Source organism: Dendrobates tinctorius, unplaced genomic scaffold (assembly GCF_039654945.1).
Source record: "Dendrobates tinctorius isolate UK_male_01 unplaced genomic scaffold, ASM3965494v1 ptg000205l, whole genome shotgun sequence".
In the NCBI taxonomy this organism is placed as follows: Eukaryota; Metazoa; Chordata; class Amphibia; order Anura; family Dendrobatidae; genus Dendrobates; species Dendrobates tinctorius.
Window position 1 is genome coordinate 4,153,833 of NW_027361872.1, and position 24,910 is coordinate 4,178,742.

The 24,910-nt window shown below is 43.2% G+C and overlaps 1 protein-coding gene across 2 annotated transcripts in view; it reads left to right on the forward strand.

Moving 5' to 3' along the window:
• PPP1R21 (protein phosphatase 1 regulatory subunit 21) overlaps positions 1–24,910 on the forward strand; it is a 107,394-nt gene that overhangs the window by 25,895 nt on the left and 56,589 nt on the right. For both annotated transcript variants that reach the window (XM_073554020.1, XM_073554021.1), the window contains 5 exons: positions 4,065–4,159; positions 10,167–10,219; positions 21,013–21,162; positions 23,662–23,763; positions 23,857–23,945. In XM_073554020.1, the coding sequence (XP_073410121.1) occupies positions 4,065–4,159; positions 10,167–10,219; positions 21,013–21,162; positions 23,662–23,763; positions 23,857–23,945 (489 nt within the window). The remainder of the gene's footprint in view (positions 1–4,064; positions 4,160–10,166; positions 10,220–21,012; positions 21,163–23,661; positions 23,764–23,856; positions 23,946–24,910) is intronic.

The following is a 24,910-nucleotide window of genomic DNA, read 5'->3' on the forward strand; positions in this document are numbered from 1 at the left end:
GATTCAACATAGTTCTGGGGAGTTGGGGGGAAGAGCAATTTTGTCCTTAGACGCCGCTAAGGCGTTCGATAGTCTGGAGTGGGTTTTTTTGTGGGCGGTACTTCGGAAAATGGGCTTTGGACACAGATTTATAAATTGGGTGAGGCTGTTGTATGGCTCGCCGGTGGCGAAGGTTGGGGCTAATGGCAGGGTCTCTGAGTCTTTTCCTCTTGGGAGAGGTACTAGACAGGGGTGCCCGCTCTCGCCCTTGCTATTTGCTACTGCGGTGGAGCCATTGGCAGTTGCAATTCGGAAGTCCAGAGAAATAATGGGATTCAGATGTGGAACTGTGGAGTTGAGGATATCATTGTACGCGGATGATTTACTTCTATATTTAGATAAGGTACATTCCTCGATTTTTGCCGGCAATGGAGGTCATTCGAGAATTTGGGCTGAGGTCTGGTCTTCGGATTAATTGGTCCAAATCAGCTTTAATGCCGATAGACCCTCTCCCGGCGGATTTCTCAGATTTGCAGATACCGGTCCCTGTAGTTCGGAGGTTTAAGTATCTGGGTATAATTGTTAGTCCTGCCCCGAAGGATTTTCGGGCTCTGAATCTGGAGCCCCTGTTGCAGCGATTTAGAGCAAAAGTACATACTTGGTGTCGCCTGCCGTTGTCGAATATTGGTAGATCTAACTTAATCAAAATGGTAATGATGCCACAATTATTATATTTGATACATAATTCTCCGGTGTGGATCTGTAGGGACTTTTTTGCAAAAATAAATACATTATTCCGGGAATTAATTTGGAAGAAAAAACAGGCTAGGATTCGCTTATTTTTAAAAGACTGTGCAACATAAAACACTCTATTAGAAGTAAAAACTAAGAGCAAGTTAAGACACTCGATGCTCAATTCAATCATTAATTTTTGGTTTCACGTAAAAGCAGGGGTTGTTAAGAAAACTTGGGCTAATGACTGTTTCGCAGGGGAACCATGCTTCCTCTAAGGCATAAAACACTATCTGAATATACAAGCCCATAACCATACTTAAAAAGTAGTGGATTGGAAGAGTTAAGGTGCCTGATGAGTTCCCAATAACTGCTTAACTCCTTGGTTGCAAAAAGTGCATATGTCATTTAAAGGGCTATTCTAGTGTCCTAACTTGATGGCATATCTCTTTAAGCTGCTTGCAGCTAATAATAATAAAAGGGACACTACGCTAAATCGGCCCTGTAGACTCTACAATCTCATGTTTGTCGGAGCCCTAGAAGTTGTAGTTTTAGGTCTGAACTTGGTTATGAAGTCTCACTTTATGAAATGGAAATAACCCTTTTAAGGCAATGTGTCATCAGAAAATTTCTATTGTTTTTTTTCTCTGTCAGCTGATGTATATGCATGGTGAATGTCACGTGTGGGTGTATGGAGCGGGTCCAGGAGCTGAGCCTGCACCATAAACAACGAATGCTGGCTATGTTAAACTGCCAGCATCTACCTCTAACAGCCATAGTTAAAGCTCACTGATGGCAGCAAATATTTGCTATTTATGTAATTGTACTGACAAAAAGCAATGGTAGAATTGTGTATTCGTCAGTTGCTTCGTTGGCAGACACATGCTCTATGGGTGTTGGCAGCTGCCACCAGGAGGGTGACATTAATGACTCCCTCCTACAGGAATCAAGATAAACCAGTTCAGCTTTGTAGGAGGCAGACAGAGATCTTGTTCTCTAGATCTGTTTTCTTTCCTAATTTCACTCTCTTCCTTTATAAGTTGGGGAAACAAAGCGGCTCAGGTCACAGTCCCACTGTCTCTCCTCTATCCCTTCCTGATGACAGGACCACCACAGCTGCCCCCATGGAGATCCAGCTCCATAAGGGCTCATTCACACATCCAATTTTTTTTTTTTTTTTTTTTTTTTTAACACATGGCAGTAAAACGGACTGATTATTCTGGTCAAAGTTTGATCAGATTGGGGTCTGAGTGTCTTTTTTTTTTTTTTTTTTTTTTTTTTATATATGTATGTAGGGAATTAAAAAAAAAAAAAAAAAAAAGTTTCTCCAGCTACTCCTTTCTAATAGCTCTCAGATGTCATCCGAATACGGTCAGATTTTTTTTCTCACAGACCCATTGACTTGCATTCTCAATTCCTCAGATCAAATTCGGACATGTCTCCATAATATTCTGTGGACCAGTTGGTCCATGAAAAATCACAGACATGTGAATTGCCCCATACACAATCAGAGGTATGAATGCTATCCGTGAAAGTCTGATGTGTGAGTGAGCCCTGAGGCTGAAAGTCCATACCCATTCCTCTGCCCACCAGAACGGCATGGTGCAAGAACTCAATATTTGGCAAGAAGATTTGTTCTCCAGGACAGACTTCTCTTGCTCTTCCGCATCCCACATGACTGCTCTCTGACCTGGAAAGTGGTTTTCCTTGTCATTGTCTAGTCCATCAGAAGGCTCTTGGAGTTCCAAGCTCTCATGCTGCTCTAAAGACACGGTGGCCTTGCACCATGGCCTTTCCGCCTGAAGATGGCCTTCTCTTGCCTTAACAAGAATTATTGCTACCTTTCTTTTGCATCTCCCCATCCCATCTCTTCACAAGCTCCATGTTGTTAGTTCTGCCCATCTTTTTGTCTGTCACTTCTCCCTTCAGACTTACGAGTTTCTTATTTGTCACCCCTGATGGAGCACGCAAGAATCCACCTACTTCCAAGGCAACTATTTCACCGCAGCATTTGGTCTGCCATTCTGGAGGCTTATCGTTCTAAAGCTGTGAGCCCTTCCTTCAGGATGCCCACACACCACTCCACTCAGGTGGTGGGAACCTCATGGGCGGTGCGTCACCAGACCTCAGCGCTTCAGATATCTGCAAGGCCACAACATGGACTTCAAGCCACACATTCTGCACACTTTTGCATCCATAGATGTGGGTTTTGTCAGTAGGGTGCTGCAGCCTATAATATCTCATCCTGTGGTCTGACATTCAGCTTATTTTTGTCCATTTAGGGACTGCTTTATTGTGTGTCTGGTTTCTGATGTCGCTCAGTGAAGTGACCGAGAAAAGAGGATTTTTAGTGCTCACCATAAATTAAAATGTCGTAGCCATCATTGGGGGACACTGCTCCCTTTTTGTGTTTCCCTGATGGGCTCTTGCGTTTCATTCCTGGAGTTTGAGTGTTTATGTTCTCTTACTTTACTTTATTCTTTCTATCATTAGTGTCAGTCTCTTGGTGGCAAATGCCAACACCCATGGTTCCCGTGTTCCCCAGCGAAGAGATTTTTACAATGAGTACTAATAATCATTTTTTTTTTCACCATTTCACTGCATTTTTTCCCCCCATTTTTCATTACAGTAAATGGTATAATTCAAAACTACCACTCACCCTGTAAAAAAAAAAACAAAAAAAAAAAGCCCGCTCATACGGCTATATTATTGGGGGGAAGAGAGTTGGGGGTGAGAATGTTTTCTCTTGGAAGAAATGGATTAAAAAAAAACAACAAAGAATTGGCTCAGTTAGGAAAGTCTTAAATCAAGTTGTTGAACTTGTTTTTAACTATTCTTTTCTCCTTTTCCATGTTATTTCCTGTATTTAAAAGATTCCTAAAATCTTGCAGTTTACATTTTGACCACTGAGTCTCATAATAAGCTGACCTTTTCGGTTCTGTGGAAATCACTTCCCAGCGGTCATCTAAAAGTGTGTAGATACACCTACCTATAGTATGTATGTATATATATATATATAATATATTTTTAACATTTTTCTTAAGTTTAAGAATTCTTACATAAACCACTATAGTAAGTAAAGGAGCGATGTAAATGTATACATGTACGTGAAGTCTTATGATAAGAGCTGAACTGCAGTACCCAAGAAAGACCAGTACTGTGCATGGCGCTGTGCTCTTTCTACTCCATACACTGTGTCCATTCGGTCACGGCTCAAGCAGCTGATCTGTGTGAGGGGCTCTGGGGGTTCTGATTTTCGGATAGGTCATCAATATCATTATCCTGGAAAATCCCTTCAAAAGCTTGCGTTTTCCGTGTCCAAAATGTTTTTCTCCTTCTCTTTGCCTCATCAGCCAGAATCAGCTGAAGACGCTCCATTCGGACCTGAGCTGTAGACTGGAGGAGTCTCTGGGAATCGTCAGTGAGAAAGTACCGTTCAATGATACAAGTAAGTAATCCTGTGCTATCCAGCGCGGCCGGTGATGGAGCGCTTTTCTCCTCCAGTGTGGCACTTCATTGATCTCCAGCTGCTATAAATGCTGCTTTTCCGGTGATGTATAACTTGTAAAAACTAGTTTAAGTCGTGAATAAAGGGAACTGTCAGAGTCATGCTGGGCGACTTCCAGCACGTCTCGCCTTGGATTTCATAACACTGAGTTGTTTGACTATTAAGCTTCATTGATCAGTGTATCGGGTAATATACGCACACATGACCCTACAAATGTAAAGAAAAGAAGCGGTTTGTGGATGCGGAGTATTCGTTTTGAGGGTTGTTTGGGTGGTAAGTGCAAAACTTGATACTACAGCTTCAGGAACAGAATGCAAGATCATTGACATGGGGGAGAGATGGAGCCGAAGCTTTCAGTAATAGACATAAGCATAAGTGCAATAGGCTAAATATGCTGCAGCCACTTCATAGACAGAATACTTTAAGGGATATTCCTATTTGCTATTTAGTGCCTGGAGCGGCCATCACACAGATCTCTCCCTCCTCTCCTTATTACATATTAAATGAAGTTCCCCGTCATAATAGATCAGTGGGCCAATCTCACACACCACTGCTCCATTCAGCCTCTTTTAGACTCTCAAAATAAGGGCAATGTCTGTCTCTGCTGGCAATCCCAAAGTGAAAAGGAGTGGTCACCATCTCCTTTTATTTCAAACATTTCAGAACATGCACCAAGAAATGGGCAACATTGAGGACCGTAAATGCAGTGTTTAGCCAAAGAAACTTAGTGCAACAGATGAAAGACTCATCAGGATTACTTTCCATCCAAATCGGAAGATGTCCAGCAGTGCCATCAGCTCAGAACTGACAGAAAATAGTGCAATCAATCAGCTACACCCATGTAATGTTCGTAGAAATCTGGCCAGAAGTTGTCTTCACGGAAGTACTGTGGCCAAAGATTGAGCAACACAACATAATGCTCTAAGTGCCTAAAAATCCTTACATAACCATCAACCAAATAGTCTTAATTTAGAACCTGCACATATTCCAAGAATATATATGGTTACATGTGCAGTATGACCACAGAAAGTTCGGCCTACTGTACAACCGGCTATCTGTGTGCTACACAGACTTGTTTTAGAGCACTTATTCTATATCCTGGAAATATAGGAGTATACCGCCTTCTGATGTTCCCATTTTCCTGGTGCCAATACGTTCCCTTTCATACTGCACAGAGACATCCCACACTTGATTGGGGACTTCCAATGCCCAGTTGTCAAGGAAGCCAAGATTTCCAGGAGGAATAACAGATGCTGATAGACCCAGCCCATCCATAAAATTAATAGTCAGCCATTGATTTCAATGACTGTAATGTAAATTAAATTTTCCCTGATGTCAACTGCTGCCTTCTAGAGGAGTCTAACAGTACAAAATGACTGTTCATACCGAGCACACGAGATAAGTGCATCCTTGGTGTGGCCGAGCTGTTCAGGGCACCTGCCCACTTTTTTTATTTATCCCCTTTTCTTTTCTTCTTTGACAGCTCAGACTTAACAGGAGCATGAGGAGGTGGGGAGATGCACTGAACAGTTTGGCCATGCCACAGGTGCACTAAGCATCAGTGCTTGGTTTGTACAGTCATTTTGTGCTGACACTCCCTTTTAAACCCTGACTCTTCACTTGTGCATGACATGAAGCTTGATTTGCCTGCTGATCATTTATTTGGGAAATACTGTTTCAATAGAATCAAGTTTGCTTGTCGGAGTATTGGGGACGGACTAGAAAGTCCATCGAGTTTCATCGGGAATGGTGAAACGAAGACTAAAAGAAATTAAAAGGAGTTGTTTGTCCAGTCCTTGGATATGGATGATCTATCCACTAGGTCATCAGTATCCGATCAGTGGGAGTCCGACGCACATCACCCGTCACCTCCACTATCGGCATTTTGCAAGTCCCTTAGTGGTCGGGAGCGAACACTGTGCAGAGCGGCACAGCTCCACTCGCTGTGTGGTGGCCGTTGTCAGGTACTGCAGCTCAGTTCTCATTGAAGTCCCAGCAGACCACCACTGATTTTATATTGATGACATATCCCATTGGATAAGTTGTCAGTATCGAAGTCCTGGAAAGCCCTGTATTGGATCGAGAATAGAAAGCACAACATGGGACTAATCAGAAGAACTTATCTCCGTCTATAGTGCCTCTACAATGCTATTTCTATCCTATTTCTTGTGCACTGCACTGGAAGTAAAGCTTAATTAACAATTTATAAACTAAGGCTGATGAGGCCTATGAGGACACACAATGTGGTAAAGTTGGAGAATAACACTCCATTAATCCCTCTCTTGGCTGGAAGGCTCCATTTCTTTAAGAAAAAAAAAAAAAAAAAAAAAAAAGTCCTTCTGAATAATGTATGCACTTGTCTCTCCAGCACATCTCCTGTCTATAAGTTGGGCATGACTCGAGGCTTACATATTGCATTTTCCTTTCTCATTATATGGTTAACCCCTTAACACTTGGCAGGCTTGTAACAGAACGAGAAGCGCCTGCTGCCCCGAAGATGGAAGCTCCTTGCAGCAGATGATATGGCGAATCAATCATTCAGGAGGCTGCAGAATCTGTATTTCTCTCCATCTTGCCTCTCCTGACATGCATATTTCAGGAAATCTAGAATTAAGAATAGATTTTATCTATCTATCTATCTATCTATCTATATATATATATATATATATATATATATATATATATCTCCCAGCATTAAGTCTGCGGAGGTGATGGTGTCTGAGCGTACGACCTGAGCGGGATGACAGTCATATATAATACAGGACGACAAGTACATCCATGCTTGTCACTGACTTAAACAGAGAAACTAGCAAAGCATGAAAAGTAACATAAACCTCACAATACACATCGAAGCCAGCCTTGAACGCAATGATGCACAGAATGCCTCATCTAAGATGTTGCCTTGAGCATGCAATGGGTTATATATTAATACATCTTACAGAAATACAGAGCATTACTCCTATAAGCATCTTTCTGTAGTTCTGGTACAATTCAGTAGGGTGCAGAAAAGCAAAAGTATTTGTGACCCAATCGTAATTTGAACAAGTCACTAATTGCAGCCCCCGATGCAGCAGTACTGTTAGAGGAGGTCAGGAGCGTCACCAAATTTCAATATATGTGTGTGAGTACGACACCCGCAGAGATGGGACCTGGCTCAGATAATCCAGATCAGATGGAATCCCGTAGCGATTGATTTTTCTCTTGTGAACTAGAGTTATTCATAAATATTAGTAAGATTTTACTTTTTACATCCTGAAAAAAAATAGCGACACATGCACCTCCAAATTGGATTTATAAAGTGCAAATACTTTTATTCGACTCAAAAGAGAGAAAATAACTGTCAGCATAACATAACGTGTAAGGTCCAACTGCCGGTTTCACCAGGTCTGCTTCTTCTGGGGCTTGGGTATAGGACAGTACTACCAGATCGGAATTATCTTTTTATATTACTCACAAAAGATAAAATAACCATCAGCAAAATAGAACGTGAAAATCCCAACTTAAGTTTCACCATGTCGTCACCTTCCAAGGTGTGGTCAAGAAGAAGCCAACATGGTGATACTTGAATTGGGCATTTCTCGATAAAATAACAATCAACATAACATATGCCGAAACTCAAGTTGGCATTTTCACGTTATATCTGCTTCCTCTTGGCCCCTTTCCAGATGAAGCCGATATGGTGAAACGTAAGTTAGGTTTTTCACGTTCTATTATGCTGATGGTTTTTATCCCTTGTGAGTAGTAGAAAAGGGAATTCCTATCCAGCAGTGCTTCACTATTATGAGCCTCTCTTCTCCCACCTATTTAGGTTTTTAGACAATGAGCTGGAGGCTTGCTGAATCTGATATAAGTGAGTGATCTAACCTCACTGAAAATTTTGTGAAAAGAGACGCAAAATCGCTATAGGATTCAATCTGATTTTGGATTTTCTGAGCCATGTCCTCTCTCTGCACGTGACATATTGACTTGGAGTCACTCCAGGATTAGTAATAAAATGGGTCTGCATTATTGACAGGAGGTTGGCGGTTCTACATCTGTACTCGGCCATTAGCCACAATATTTTGTATATTGGCTGGGACAGCCCCTTTATCTCTTTATCAGTTTAAATAGGACATAAGATTCAGTACACAAAACCATATAAAAGGTTTCGGTGGTCCACCATGAACATTGCTTATATCCTGCAACCGCCGGAGCAGATAACCCCGGCAACCCCACCGCTCAGACATTGATCTGATATCCTATGGGTAAGTCAGCGGCGATATTTAAGTTCCAGACAATGCCTTCTGTGATGGGATGTAAGTGTCTTATAAATAGTGATAGTCTCACATTTTATTCTTTGTTGCCCTTGTATATTGTGTCTGGAGATATCAAGTTTGTAGTTGATATTGATATAATTTTCTAGCTTTGTGTTTCTTTGACAATGAAAAGTATGGATGTCTAGATATATAAAAAAAAATTGTTGAACCCTTAGACTGCTTAAAGCATTTTAATGTATACAGTCTTTAAATTAGCGTAATGACTTGGGGCAAGGAACCATAAGTGGAGCCATTGTGGTGCCCACAATGGTGCTCATGAAGCTTTGGACTCTTGGCAAGATGGAGAATATGATTGAGGGAGTAGATGTCAAAAAGTGAAAGTTTGAGCTAACTGGTCAGGTGTAGTGTACCCGGGGCCTGAAGGAGCACCCGATCACCCACCCTTGATATCGGGTTGGTGCAAAAAGAAGACCTTTTCACGTTTTTCTTTTGTATGCTTATTACATTGTTGAAGTGACAGCCGGTAGGGACTAATTTCACAAAGTCTGGTCCCAATATTTGAATTATTACCCTCGTAGGGCATATATGAGGGTTAATTCAAGTCCGGAGACCCATTGGCAGCCCAGATATTGTGGTTTGTACCCAGATTATGAAATGCCTAAGTATGGAGCTAGCCTCAGTTGGTGTTTCAACCAGCAAGGTTGATTCCAGTAGGGGCCTCTTGGTGAACTAAGCATATTTGGGAAAGTCTCTCTTTGGAGGAGAACGCTTAACGATTGGTTCCTCCCCGTGGGTCAAGCAGTAGCAGGGGGCCAACGTCTGACCCAAAAGGACCTCTTTTGGACAGATGTCTGACTGACAATGTATCAGGATGTATACCAGCTACATGCAGGAGGTCTAGCCAACAAAGTATAGGATTAAAGATGCGGTAATCTAGTCTGATTGGTGCTGCAATTTTGGGTGGATTTCGAGAAAGGCTCCATCAGATGTTTGTAAATCGCGGTCCAAGTATTTTTCCATATGTCTCAATCCGAGCAGGTAATTTACACATTGACTGAGGATCTTCTTACCCAAACTTAACAACCTCAAAGGTGTCTGAGGTTTACGAGTTCCATCAAGAGACCTGTGGACGATCCAAAACTCGCAGTCCCTACTCGGACAGTGATATACGGAATTTGTCTGAAGATTTAATTTACTTGCATATAAGAATTAAGTGACTTTTGACTCGGCAGACAAGAGCAAAAAGTCTGTGACCCAGTAGATAAAATGGTGCAAACTTTACTTCATTAAAGTTGTTCCATCCATGTTTACGAAGTCCCTTTTATAAAGAGTCTGCCAAGGCTCTTCTGCGTCCCGTCAGACTAAATTACACTGGCTGTTGTAGTAATCTGGAGAATGAACGCGTCCGCTCCAGCCATGTACAAGGTTTATTAGATGGAGCTTCAGGATAATAACCGGCGTCACATTTTATATGGCGGATGTATTCATAGCTCTATTACAGGAGCAGTTCTCAAGGTCAGGGGCCGCCATGAGCTCGTCACCGCTGGGTTTTATTGTTATCCGTTCACATTTTCTCCCATTGCCATCTTGTCTCTTGTGTAGTAATTGACCTTGCGTCTCCACTCAGTGTGTCTGACTGCTAATATGTGTTCTTTCACAAGCCTATAAAAATTATTTCTTTTTTTTACTAGGAATTAGCTGTTACAATGCCCTGAATGTACCTTTACACAGCAGAAGACATCAGGTTTGTTCTGATTTATTTTCCACTTATCCATCTTTTGTACAGTTACCAGATTTTCATCATTTTTCGAATGATTTAAAGGTGATTGAATTCTTTTGTACATTTTATACTTTGTTAACGTGGACAAAAATATTTGCATATGTGAGTGGGTATTTTTCGTTAATTAAATTGCACTAAGCTTCAGCTTGGAAACATTATTCATTTTCAGACTCCCTGATATGCAGTTTGCAGCCTGATGCAAGTTTCAGATTTTTTTTCTTGTGGGAGTGTCTCTCCCAGTAATACAGGCTTGACTTGAACTCTGTGGATATACAGGGTGCTGCTGCTGCTGTCTTCTTATTTATCAGCATATTTTTATTCTGCAATTATTTATTTTTCTTGTGTTTTCCCTCGTTTCTATAGCTTGTTTTGTGTTGTCCAAGAAGACTGTAGATACTTTCTCCCCTCTACACTTGAAATCTGTGTACAAATCCCTCTCTCCTGCTATCTCTAACACTCAGAGAAGGGAGCGGTTAGAGCAGAGTTTACAGAAGTGAACAGAACTGCTGACGGATTTGTAACATTTCTGCAGATCATTCAAATGCATAAAGGGCATGAAAGACTTACAAAAAAATAAGGCAGAATTTCTGACACTGCTAACACACCCCCTAGGAATGCATTGAGGCAAACCTAACTAGCAGATTTCCAGATATAGCAGTACTCAGCTTGAAATAAAGCAATACAAAATTGTGAGTGAAAACTGATAAACAGCGGCACTCACCACTGGCACGTGAAAATACAGCACTTTATTGTGATCTTCACATGAGGAGAGGCGACATAAAGAGGTAAGTGAGCAACATCTGTTTCGCGTAAACCCCACTTCTGGCAAAACAGCATTTTTCTTGGGCGAAACAGCTGTCACTTATCTTTTTGTCTCCTCTCCTCATGTGACGACCACAATAAAGGGCTGTATTTTCACATAAAAGTGGTGAGTGCCGCTGTCATTCAGTTTATCATGCTGTTTTTTTTTTTGTTTTTTTTTTCTTGAAGGACTTAAACACACTCAGCAACAGCAATAAGGTAGAAAATTTTTAGCGTGGAAAAGTCGTAACCCAGCAACTCAAAAAAACATTAAAAAGACCATCTTCGGGGCGTGGCCTGAGCGGCATGTGAGGAAGACGTGTGCCCGCTGAGCTCCCGCATATACCTGCTTAATACAGCTGTTCCGTCCCCACAGCACGGCTAGTATAACCCCTGGAGGCTGCACCGGAGTCGGTAGACACCGCAGGGCACCGGAGGTCGCGGCTTCACCCCAGGATATGGGGAAAAAAGGTCAGAGAAGGGTGGCAGGAGAGGCCGGAGCGCGCGCCTTAGAGGAGGCCGCAGAAGACAGCGCGGCTAGGAACAGGGCAGTGGCGGTCAGGCTGCAGCGCTTTGCCCGCACGGCCGAGGCAGAGCAGGAGCCTCTCCAGGACTCTGATATGGACCAGGAGACTGTGGCAGAGGACATGAGCCCGGGAATGGGGGAGGAGGAGGAGGCTGCTCATGCCAGAGCGCAGGGGGGGAAGGGAGCTGAGCCTAGCTGGAGTGATCTGGTGGAAAGAAATAAACAACACCTCACAGCCTTGCAATTACAAGTTCCAGACGAGCCCACCAATAAAGATGTAATGCTGGCAGTGGTGCACTGCGGGACTGCGATCTCACATGTCCTGACACAACTGGGCTTTCTGCAGGAGTCCATGCAGACTGTGCGACATGATCTGCACAGTGTCAGAGACAGAACAAGCCAGCTGGAAAAACGTATGGGTGCTGTGGAAAATTTGGCCTCTGACTCAGGACACTATTGTACAGAGCTCAAGAAGGACATGGCAGCTGTCTGGGCTAAAACTGACGACCTTGAAAATAGATCCAGAAGGAATAATGTTCGTATTGTGGGCATGCCAGTGCGCTGTGAGGGAAAGAACCCTACTGCCTTCATTGAAACATGGCTTAAGGAAAAAGTAGGTGAGGACAATCTAACACATCTATATGCAGTGGAAAGAGCACACAGAGTCCCGACTCGGCCCCCCCTCCCTGGTCATCCACCAAGATCTGTGCTGGCTAAAATCCTCCATTACAGAGATAGAGACGTTATCCTTAGATACTCAAGAGAACACCCTGACCTTACAATAGAAGGATCCAGAGTCTCCTTTTACCCGGACTTTTCGCCGGAGGTTCAGAAGATGAGAGCGAAGTTTACAGATATCAAGAAGCGTCTGAGAGCCTGTGGCGTCAAGTACTCCATGTTTTTCCCGGCTAAACTGCGTGTTGAGGCCTGGAATAAAATCCACTTTTTTCTGGACCCCAGGGAAGCCGTAGACTGGTTGGACCTTAACGAGCGACAGCTGAGGAAGGAAGGGAAGGAGCAGGAATGTGGCTGATGGTATCTTATGTCGCTCAGTTATTATGGAGCCTTGTGGTTGAAGTCTGCGGTCCTGAGGCAATGGACTGCCTAAGAAGTTATATTTTTGTTTATTCTTATATTATTCTGTTATATGCTGTTTTTTTTAAGAATCTGTGGTCCTTATGGGGCCTTGGTTTGAATATGGATAAGGAAAAATGCTAAGTGCTGTGGGGTTATATCCTGTCAAATGCAGGTAGTGAAAAGGAACTGAAGCGCCTGCTGAATGGGGTGGAAGGGTTCGACAACACCCTTACCTGTTGCACCCTTGGTTCAGCCCAAGGAAATGTTGGAGGGTGTTCTTTGGGGGGAGGGACTAGGTTCAAAATGTCCTTTGGCATATTTGTACATTTCAATATTGGCTGTGGTGCGGTTGGGGGGGAGATGGCAGGCAATATGCTATGGTATGATAATGGCTGATTTCAAGATACTTAGTTGGAATATCAGGGGGTTAAAGTCGCCGGTAAAACGACAGGCCATATTCTCCTTCATAACGGACCAGAAGCCGGCGGTTGTTTGTTTGCAGGAGACGCATCTCACACGGGAGACGTTGGGAATCCTGGATAAAAGATGGGTACAGGCGGGCTTCCACTCTACTCATTCCCAATACTCTAGGGGGGTTAGTATATTGATTCACTCCAGGACTCAATTTAAGTGTCACCGGGTAGAGGTGGACACAGAGGGGCAATTTGTCCTTTTATCTTGTACAATCTTTTCTACCCCACTGGTGCTGATATCTATATATATACCTCCGCCATACAGCAGTAGAGTCATCTATAAAGTTCTTACCATTCTGAGAGATTTTCCGGGGGTTCCGCATATGGTGGTGGGAGATTTTAATAATATTCTGGATTCACACTGGGACAGGGGTAGCCATGAACCTCTGAGGTTGGGAGGTAATCTTACGCCATTTGGGGTGCTCGTGCGGGAGATAGCTTTGACTGACCTGTGGAGATGCCGTAACCCTGGTGTCCGTCAATTCTCATGCTTCTCCTCTACTCATTCCTCCCTATCTCGCATTGATTTGGCCCTGGGTGATGATCTTATGCTGGGGAAAACTTTAGAGGTTAAATATCTGGCGCGAACAGTATCTGATCATTCGCCTGTTTCAGTCATGCTGGGGGGGGGCGGGAACGGGAGGAGTGATAGACCTCTCTGGCGCCTCAACCCGTTTTGGTTACAGCTAATCGATAAGAATAACGGCTTTATCCCTGAGTTGCAGGAATATCTTAGTTTTAATAGAGGCTCGGCTTCTAGTGGGATTGTCTGGGAGGCCTTAAAGGCGTACTTAAGGGGAATGTACATACGAGAGATCTCTAAAATAAAGACCGCCTCCAGGGCAAAATCACAACTTGTACTCAGGGAACTGGAAGATGCGGAAAGGGCCCTTGCAACACAGAGCACACCTGCCACTCGGAAGCGGTTGGGGGAGGCGCAGTCAAAGGTGACCAAACAGACATTGGAGGCGGCGGCGCAAAAACGGCTGTTTCAATCTACTCAATATTTTGAGAGTGGGGAAAGTGTGGGGCATTTGCTTTCTGTTGTGACATCGGCACAGAGAGGGTCTGCGACTATAGCGGGTCTTCAGGATGTGAATGGGCGACTGCTCACTGACGCACCGGGGATTTTAAAAATTCTGGAGACTTTTTATGCTGACTTATATTCCTCACATGCTAGGGCCCCGGCGGAGGATGTTGTTGCCTTTTTGGAGACTGCCAATCTCCCACGGCTGACTCCTGAGGACAGACACTCTCTAGATAGACCTCTAAGTCTGGACGAGTTGGAGGAGGCTCTGGGAACCATGTCCAATGGTAAGGCACCTGGGGTAGATGGGTTGCCAGCTGAGGTGTACAAACGGTATAGAACGGTGTTGCTCCCTGCTCTATTGACAGTGTTTAATGATAGTTTGGAACGGGGTGTTCTCCCACCATCTATGCGAGAAGCTGTCATTGCCGTGCTGTTGAAAAAGGATAAGGACCCAACTCTGCCCGCGTCGTATAGGCCCATCTCCCTGTTGACACTAGACATTAAACTTTTGGCGAAGGTCCTGGCCATTCGACTCTCAAAGGTAGTAGCTGTGTTAATACACCCCGATCAGACCGGGTTTATGCCCAACAAATCGACGGCTATGAATATTAGGAGATTATATCTGAATATGCAGGTGAGGGCTGATAATGCCGGGAAGAGGGTGGTTCTGTCCCTAGACGCCGCTAAGGCATTTGATAGTGTGGAGTGGGACTATTTATGGGCGACGCTTCACTGTATGGGCTTTGGCCCGGGCTTTTATTGGCTGGGTCAAGCTCTTGTACTCGGAAACGAGTGCTCGGTTGAGGGCCAATGGTCAGTTGTCTGGTCCTTTTCCAATTCATAGAGGAACAAGGCAGGGATGCCCTTTATCCCCACTGCTGTTTGCTCTTGCGGTGGAGCCATTGGCCTCGAGGGTAAGATCGGATGCTGGCATAGAGGGATTCCGGTATGGGGAGCATGAGGAGAAGGTAGCATTATATGCGGATGACCTGTTGTTATTTTTAGCGGATGCGGACAGATCATTACAAAACACGATGACACTTCTTGGGGCGTTTGGGGAGGTCTCGGGTCTGGTTATTAACTGGGAGAAGTCAGCGCTCCTTCCACTGGACTCATGCTCCTGCAGTGTAGTAGGTGTGCCGGTTGCAACGTCCCTCCAATATTTGGGCATAAGAATATCCAATAAGCTGACAGACTATGAGAGCCTCAATCTTGTTCCGCTGTTGGATAGGATCAAACAGAAGGTTAAGGCTTGGGCGAAGCTACACCTCTCTGTTGTGGGAAGAGTGAATCTGTTGAAGATGGTAGTTATGCCGCAACTCCTATATGTCCTTCATAACTCCCCTGTCTGGCTTCCCCAGAACAGGTTTCATAAAATTAATATGATTTTTAGAGAGCTCATCTGGCTAAAAAAGGCGCGAGAATTAAACTTGAACACTTGCAAAAACCTAAAGAAGAGGGGGGACTTGCGTTGCCCAACCCATGGCTTTATTTTCTGGCCTCCCAATGCCAGCATGTAGCGGGAGGAATGGAGGGCGAGTTGGTGGATTTGGTGGGAGGTCAGAAGATCCTTCAATTCCTAGTGGGGCGGGGATCACTGGTGTCGAGTCTGGAGTCGGGTAGATTTCGATCCCTTGCATTCAGATTCCCTACGGTACTTCTGATGGTTAGGGTATGGGACAAGCTGAGGCAGCTGAGAGGAATACGCGGTCTTACAAGGTACTCCCCCATATGGGACAGTCAGCATTTGCCATGCATGAAAACGCTCAGAGGCTTCGCTCACTGGAGGCGGATTGGCATATGGTGGGTGTCGCAGCTGGTGGAGGGAGGGGTTTTTAAGACTTTTGAGCAATTGGGACGGGAATTTCCCCTCCAACGTTCTATGTTTTATCAATATTTGCAGCTGCGTCACGCGTATATGGTGCAAAGCAAAAAAGCTGACCTAACCATACACCACGACGTCATTATCCATAGGCTTGGTATGCGGGGGGTCCACCAGGGGACTGATTTCGATGGTGTATGGTGGTTTACTTGGACAGGTCCTGTCAAGGCATCCTATTGGTGCACTGACAAAGTGGGAACAACAGCTGGGCATGATATCAGCGGAACAGTGGGACTCGATTCTACAGATGATTCCCAGACTGTCTCTTAGTGAGCCTGGCCGCCTGTCTCAGCTATATATCCTCTATAGGACATACAGGTCTCCCGAATGGTTGTTTAGTAGAGGGTTACGATGGGATTCGAGATGCCCCAGGTGCACGATGGATAATGCGGACATTTTGCATATGATGTGGACATGCTCCTGCCTACAAATATTTTGGATCGTGGTCCTTGGCCTTATACATTTGATCACGGGATAGGATATTCCCAGGGACCCCACGATATGTGTTTTGGGCTATGTTGATGAGGTGGGAGGGGATCAATACCTTAAAATTGCTGTGGCCAGAATGCTATTTGTGGCTCGAAAGCTGATAGCTTATCACTGGATCTCTGACAAAACTCCCTCAAGAAAAGAATATATTAATAGATTAAATCAAATATTATACAGGGAAAAGTTTGTGTACCTCAGGAGGGGTGTGCCGCATATTTTTGGGAAAATATGGGAGGGATGGTTGAGGGTTCCTGGCCTGGCTGCCTCGAATCTCCTAGATTAATGAGTGGGCCCTGGGGGTGGTCTCCTGTCGGTAGTTAATCATCATTTCTCATATGATATGGTTGTATGATGGAACTTGGTTTACTCGCTATGTACCAGTCTATATGCCATCGGACAAGGGGGGGGGGGGGGTGTTATGGGGGAAGGGAATGTTTGACAACATGTTGTAAGTTGTACATGCCTGTCATTTCTAAAACTTTTAATAAAAACTATCTGATTTAAAAAAAAAAAAAAGACCATCTTCATTAGACAAATGTCTCCATAAAATGAATTTAAAAAAATCCAAAATGGAAAAATTTATACATGCTTCCTCGTTTCGGAATGTTAGAGTCTTTAGTCATAGAAGTAATAAGTCCATATTTCCATATTTAGAAAGTTGCTTAACTTTTACTATTGGGAAGCAAATTAGTAATAAAATATGCAAAGCAGTATGTAGCCTTTGCCACTGAGCAAATAGTTAATCTCTGCCCTACCACGTTTCCCTCTTCCTTTTCAAAAGAATGTGACAAAGTCAGCAAGGTTTTCGAAGAATATATCCAAAAAGGTGGGCCTAAATTAATGGCACATCATAATACCAAAATATCCAACAAGAACAGCGAAGTTATGCCATATAAGAGTAACCTTTATTATTGCATTAATGCCTAAACACCATAAAAAACATTAAAAAGAGATACAAGTCCACTAAGCCAGACAAAGGTATACAATAATCACCCGCCATGTGGCTGACAAGCATCAAAAAGGAACGTACAATATGGACAGTGAGATCAAATATCAATCTAATAATCGTACACAAAAATGTAATTTACTCCAAATTGTGCTGTGCCTGAAGACCACTCTGCAACTAAAGGGATAAACAGCAAAATGCTGGTTTGAAATATTTAAGTATGGAAAATATCCCGTATAATACAGAGAAGCCAGTAGGTAGTGAGTATACTCTGTCATGCAAGTGCTAAAGGTGGCCCAAGATGCTAAATAGTTCAGCGATATGTATGTTAGTGACACACAGTCCTTCACAACAAGGGACCAGGTCCTATGACTTGCCCCCCTGGGACGAAGCGAGAGCGAAACGCGCGTCGGGGACCAGCGCCTCACAAGGTTGTATACATTTCAATGCACTCTGCACTTTATGGTCAAGAACCAAGAAAAAATACGATCAAAGCCCAAATATGCTGAAAATAGAAAATTTTTTTTATTTAAATATACAAATACATGGAGAAGGGAAGTTACACCTAGAGGCACATGTTGAAAAAAGACGCACCACAGATCAATGCTGTCATAATATATAACATAGGGGATATAGGCGATGTATAGAATGAAAGTTAATAGCACAATAGGGTAAAAAGGGTAAAAATGCACCAATCCCTGATGGAATCATATATCGCAAAATATATGTAAGAGGCCGCAAGGAATGCAAAACTATAAAGGGTTAATAGTGATCACCAGCCACCAAAGGGGCTGCATATAATAATTACATCATCCCCATTGTTGCGCCATCCCTCTGAGGAAAAGTAGATATAATGTGAAACCCACCGCACCCCAAATAATAATGTAGAGCAGAAATTACCTAATATGTTGGCAGGGGCAGGAGCTTGAATCCGGGAGCTTCACCCCGACGCGCGTTTCGACTGGGAAGCCTTTCTCTATTTTCAGCATATTTGGGCTTTGATCATATTTTTTCTTGGTTCTTGAGTATAGTATATGCGATTTCCCTTTTATAGTCCTGTTTTCATTGGTAAATTTATATACCACCTTTGGGGTGGGTTTATGTGATGTATCTCACAAGACATTAACTTTATGGTCAGTAGAAGTTTACTGTTACAGCGTGGTGGCTCCATTTGTCATAGTCAGCTGATTATATACTCTATTACAGTTTACAACTATGGATTTTTTGTTATTGATGTCTGATTACATCTTGTAGAATACATCCAAATGTGTATATTATTATAGGACCTGGTCCCTTGTTGTGAAGGACTGTGTGTCACTAACATACATATCGCTGAACTATTTAGCATCTGGGGCCACCTTTACTCACTACCTACTGGCTTCTCTGTATTATACGGGATATTTTCCATACTTAAATATTTCAAACCAGCATTTTTAGCGGTTTATCCCTTTAGTTGCAGAGTGGTCTTCAGGCACAGCACAATTTTGAGTAAATTAAATTTTTGCGTACGATTATTAGATTGATATTTGATCTCACTGTCCATATTGTACGTTCCTTTTTGATGCTTGTCAGCCACATGGCGGGTGATTAATGTATACCTTTGTCTGGCTTAGTGGACTTGTATCTCTTTTTAATGTTTTTTATGGTGTTTAGGCATTAATGCAATTATAAAGGTTACTCTTATATGGCATAACTTCGCTGTTCTTGTTGGATGTTAAGGTTTTCGAAGAGTACGCCAACATGGCACCCTGCGGCTTTTGACATCACTCCAGAGCATTCCTTTGAAGGTCTTCATAGGCCATTTGGCAGCTGTGGACCCCGCAGACTCTCCTTTGTCCTGGGAGGTTGTGGCATTGGCTGTTATTGTGGGTATGATGTCAGATGAATGACAGAAGCTACTTGTTTGCGACGCTCAACTTTGGCCAACAGAGAGAAGTCCTGAGCTGGGAAACCGCCTCCATGATGTCTAGGCTTGTGTATATGAACCAAGGTTGTCCTGGTACCACTCTCTAGGAGACTTCTCTCTGTTTTCTCACGTATCCGTCCTGTAGCCTTATCATAAGGCTACGTTCACACTTAGCAGAAAATTTTCCACCGCACATTTGATTATGAATCCACTGACAGAATTTGCATGTGTTATTGCGAATTTCACCCTTCTCCATTTACTAAGCACTGACTGGGGTGAAAGCCACAATGAAATTCTTAATAATAAAATCCTTTCATTTTCATGCGGATGTCTTTCCTTAACTTGTTACTAGGAGTTTGAAAAACCCATGTTCTTGTATTTTTCTGTAAATTGCTGTGGACTTGCAGTGTGGAATCCGCACCGCAAATCTGCGACATGTGAACTTGGTCTAAGAAATCAAAGTGTGTAGCAAAAACTGACATTAGAAGCCGTCTCTCCGTCCCGGGTGTTTGCGGCCTTATATTTGCTGAATATTCATATCAGGATAGTTTATATTAATTCTTGGTTAACTTATTGCTGGAAAGTAATAGCTAGTAATCTTTCTCCATATCCTGAGAAGTGTGTGATGGCCGTGATATTATCTTGGCTTCTATGGTTCACAGGAAATATTCCTATATACTCCCCTATCATACTGCATCGGTCTATATACACCAATGAGCCAGATCATAAAAATCACTGGGATGAAATTAATAACATTGATTATCTTGTTACAACAGCACCTAATAAGGAGTGAGATATATTGGGCAACAATTCTTAAAGTGAACTTGTCACCAGATCAAAAATTTCCAGTTTTAGCTCTAATTTTAATTACACCGCTCCCCTAAGTATTTACGTTTTTAAAATCCACCATACGGATCCAGAGATACAGGCCTTTTCATTTGGTGCTAATTTTTATGGCCTTTACCCAGGGGCGTGGCTCACAGGATCCTCTGGGGCGTGTCTTTAGGCTGTTTTGCATAGTGAACCTGTGAGACACGCCCCCTTACCAAGTTCATGAAAAATATGCTCTATATATAAAGGCTGATATCTCTGCAACCACATAGCAGATTTTAAAAAAAAGTAAAAAGTGCAAAATTCTGTGGAGCAGCGGGAATAGGACAAGACCATAAACTGGTTACTTTTGACCTGGTATCAGGTCCCCTTTAATGTAGTGGAAGCTGGAAAAATGGGCACGCATAAGGATCTGTGTTGACAGTGATGAGGGCCAGATTATGATGGCTAGACGATCGGGTGGGAGCATCTCCAGAGCTGCAGATCTTGACAGTCTGAGAGTTCAATGTGTTGACTTGATCTCAGAATGCTGAATATCTATTTCTGGGCAGATAATGTATCATTCACAAAGGGACACTTTCTTTACAAGATATACAATCTATACGCACACAGTTACCGCTTGTGTTCTAGTCCTGGGCGGCAGTCACAATTCTGCAGGCTTCAGAGCTGCAATTCCCCATCATTCTCTGCTTGTACAGTCTCCATAGCATAAATATCTCGAATCGTCTCCACTTTTTTTTTGCCACTGACAACCAGAATGAATTGATGACTACTGACTTTTTTTTTTTTTTTCCAGCTGAAAGCTCGGGAATTAGCCGGCCAGTCTCTGGCCTTTGTCCAGGACCTGGTTACTGCCCTGCTGAATTTCCATACGTACACAGAACAGAGAGTCCAGATCTTTCCCATAGACTCTGCCATCGATGTCATCTCCCCATTAAATCAAAAGGTATGTGGGACCTGCGGTGGAGGAAATCCTATGGAATACGATGGCGTCAGTTTCCGTTATTTCTGATAGTATGTCACTTGTGTCCAGCCTGCACAGTACACCTACTCTAAGAAAAGTTATTAGCGCACCCAAAATCACCATTGTCACCGTGATCATGCAGATATTACCACTGTGCCCACGTGAGCACTGGTGCAAGAGCGGAGCACTACAGCCTGGCACAATGGTACTGCCTGCATGGTCACCTGGACCTGATGGACAGCGCTCCTGCCGCATCTGCTGGGATGGAAGTCACCCTCTCAGGGCCATTGTCATTATAGACATACCCTGTACTCGGGTAAAGGTCCCACGGCTGTTTTTAAGTCTTCGCTCAATGATCGAAGACCAGTGCTTTACCCTAACCTGTCCATGTGCATAGAAAAATGCATATCTGTATATTGTGAAAAAAAATTATGTTGACAACCCTGCTTCTGTTGAGGAAAAAAAGGCTATTTAAGTATTGTTAAAGAAATTCATAGTCAAAAAACAGTTATATGACCACTAAATGTCCCCAGAAGTGTTACAACATGTACTGAAAGATAGTTCATTGCTGACCTCTAATAAGTCTATGTAAAGAAAAAAGAAAAACCTGGTCTAGTGGTGGCTGTTTAAAATCCCCTCTAAATTGAATGAAAAAATGATTATCTATATCTCCCTTTTACTCGTCCCTTTTGCTCGTCCCTTTTGCTCTCCCCTGGTGTATAACACGGCGAAGTGATATGTGATGTTTTATTGGATAGCACTCGGCCCAATGTTATACTATGGAGCAGCTCAGATCTGCGATTATTTTCTCATGCCAATTTGGGATGAGAAAACTATGGCAGCATGCTGCGGGTGCATTTGATAATCGGATCACTTGCACCCATACAAGTCTATAGGTGCATGTGAAACATCGGACTGAACCCTGTTATCGCCTGAGTGCAGTCCGATGACCGCAGACACCGGCAATGGAGGAGACAGAAAAATTACTTTCTCCCTCCATTCGCATCTCATGCGAGACAATCGGATCCCACTCTGACAGGTTGAGCTGAGTGTCATTTGCATAATCAGCCCTATTCTCTCGCATGAAAGAAATGATGGCCCTGTGACCCCGGTCTAGGGATACTTTCACACATCAGTTTTTTGCCGTCCGGAGCAATCCGGCTATTTTTTGAAAAACCGGAACGGGCGAAATGTAACGCTGGATCCGTTTTTTTTCACATTGACTTGTATTAGCGCCGGATTCGTTTCATCTGTTTTTACATAATTTGAGCCGGATCCGGCGCATCGGCGACACGATAGATTGCGCCTGACGGCAAAAACCTGATGTGTGAAAGTACCCTTACTCTTATCCTCTCTTTACGCTTTCTCTTAATTTTTTTTCTTTCTTTTCTTCTCTCTCTTTAACTTCTTTCTTCTCTTTTACTCCATTTACTTTTTTCTGTCACATTTCTTTCCCTCCCTTTTTATTTCTTCTCAGTCTGTGCCCCCCACCTGTTTGTGCCTCTCCCTCCCCTTTCTCTTTCTTTCTTCCCCTTTTTCTTTTTTTTCACTAACACACAAACTCACACTTCCTTTTTTTCTTCTTTCTTTCTTTTTCTTTCTTTTCTCTCTTGCGCTCTCCATTCTTTGTCCTTTTCTTCTCATTTCTTTTTTCTTTTTTTCTTTCTTTTTTTCTTTTTTTTCTTTCCTTCTTTTTTTTTCTTTTTTTTTTTTTTTCTCTTTTTTTCTTTTTCTTTTTCTTTCTTTTTTTCTTTCTTTTTTTCTTTCTTTTTTTCTCTCTTACTTTCAGACCGCTACCATGCCTCTCCTCTCTATTCTCTCAGTTTTAAACCAGGTTTCTCTTGTTTTAAAAAATGACTTGTGACTAGTGCCAGTCTTTTCTTCCTGGGTATATGCAGTAATATGGCATTAGGGAATATATCGCTACATAAACAGACAGCTTTGACATTTAGGAGTCTGGGACAGCTGTGTGATGGCCCCTCTGGGAGCAGTATGGAAGCCATATTGGTTGTCGCCACAAGCTAAAGAAGGAAAAAAAAGTCTGAATTCAATTTCTTACTGTTTGATAGAAGACTACACAATCATTTTATCTTTTCTGCCTTTTTTTTTGTTTTACACCCGTAATATGAATTGTGAATGTGCACCTGCATTGTGGCATAATGACCAGTAGATGGCAGGATATGCTTACAGTTGAGTTTCCACCTTCCCACGACCATAGGTTCTTGCATTCTTGCCCATTAATCCCGTTACTTGCTGTGGGACCTCTTTCTGTAGAAGACAATGCAATTATTACACAGGGCAGAACGGTCTTGAGATGAAACTACCTTTCTTTTCTTGAGTTCTAATGCAGGATCGGCTGCTTTGGTGATTCCTCGCTCTTGTGTATTGGACAGTAATGTATGCTCCATGCATGATGCAAGGTATAATCGCCTCCATTACATCTATTAACGGCAAGGTTTTCTTTTTTTCTCCTTTCTGCAGTTCTCTCACTACCTTCATGAAAACGCCTCGTACGTGCGTCCTCTAGAGGAAGGAATGCTCTGGCTGTATGAAAGCATCACCGAAGGCACCGTTACCGTCCTGGTAATACATCCAACCCTCGATATTTCACCTCCCGCCCCGTGTGCCTATAAATCACTATCCAATTTACATGTCAGATTCCAATTTAATTTCTAGGAAACCGCGGTGAAGCTGAAGTTTTTTTCTGAGCACTTTACATCGTACGTCTCTTACCTGCAGAAGATCCTCCCCTACCAGTTGCAGAGGTACACAGTGTAATTACTAGACATTAAAATGAGGATGGGGTTTGCTTTGCTAATTTTGGAAGTTCCCCCTGCCTTCCAGCATGGCGGTCGGCTTGGGTTTGCAGCCATTGGGAATGTGAACCTGTCTCGCTCCATGTTTTGCCCACAGCAGAGAGCGTAATTAAAGTTATTCCCCGCGGCTCTCCTGAGCATCTCTCCTCCAAATTATGCTGTAATACTGCTGCTGCAACTCCGAATGAGCAAGTGCTTTTTTTTTTTTTTTCCTTCTCCGGTCTGTCCTTAAAGCAACACTCCAGTGTTTTTTTTTGTGTTTTTTTTATAACTATTGCACCGTTGGAGTAGTGCTTTAAGTGTAATTCCCCCTGTCTGATACTCCATTGCCGCACCCTTCATTGTTTTCCAGCATCGGTCTCCGATGAAAAGTGACTTGGAGAAGCGCTCCAGTGTTTCATGGAGTGGAGCGGAGGTCACTTTTCAATACAAGTATATGAGAGTCTCCTCCCGGCCTCGTCCTGGCTCTCATAGACTTGCATTGAGATTTTGTGATGCAGCTTCTGACTTCCGGACAGTCAAAAGCTGCGCTCACTCGTTCACCGTAACGGTGCCGAAAAACTGTGACTACGCTGGAGGGTGAGTATACGACCGGGGGCAGGGGACTTACATTTAAAGCGCCACTCCAGCTGCTTTAAAGGTTTAGACATGGCTGGCTCTCCTCTAAGAAAATCCTTTCTATAAGATCTGGGTAAGGCTGTCGCTGAGCAAATGTCCAGGCAGTGCAGATCTACTGGCAGGCTGGGCATTTATAGAATGGTGGCAGGGGATGACTGATAATAAATGGGAGTTATTGGTCCTATATTAAAAAGATCAGAAGCGGGGTGATATATAGGGGTAATCTCACGATCGTTCATCAGGAGCGCACCACTCCCATGTCTCTTAGCTTCCAGCTCTGAGGCGGAAAGGAGGCA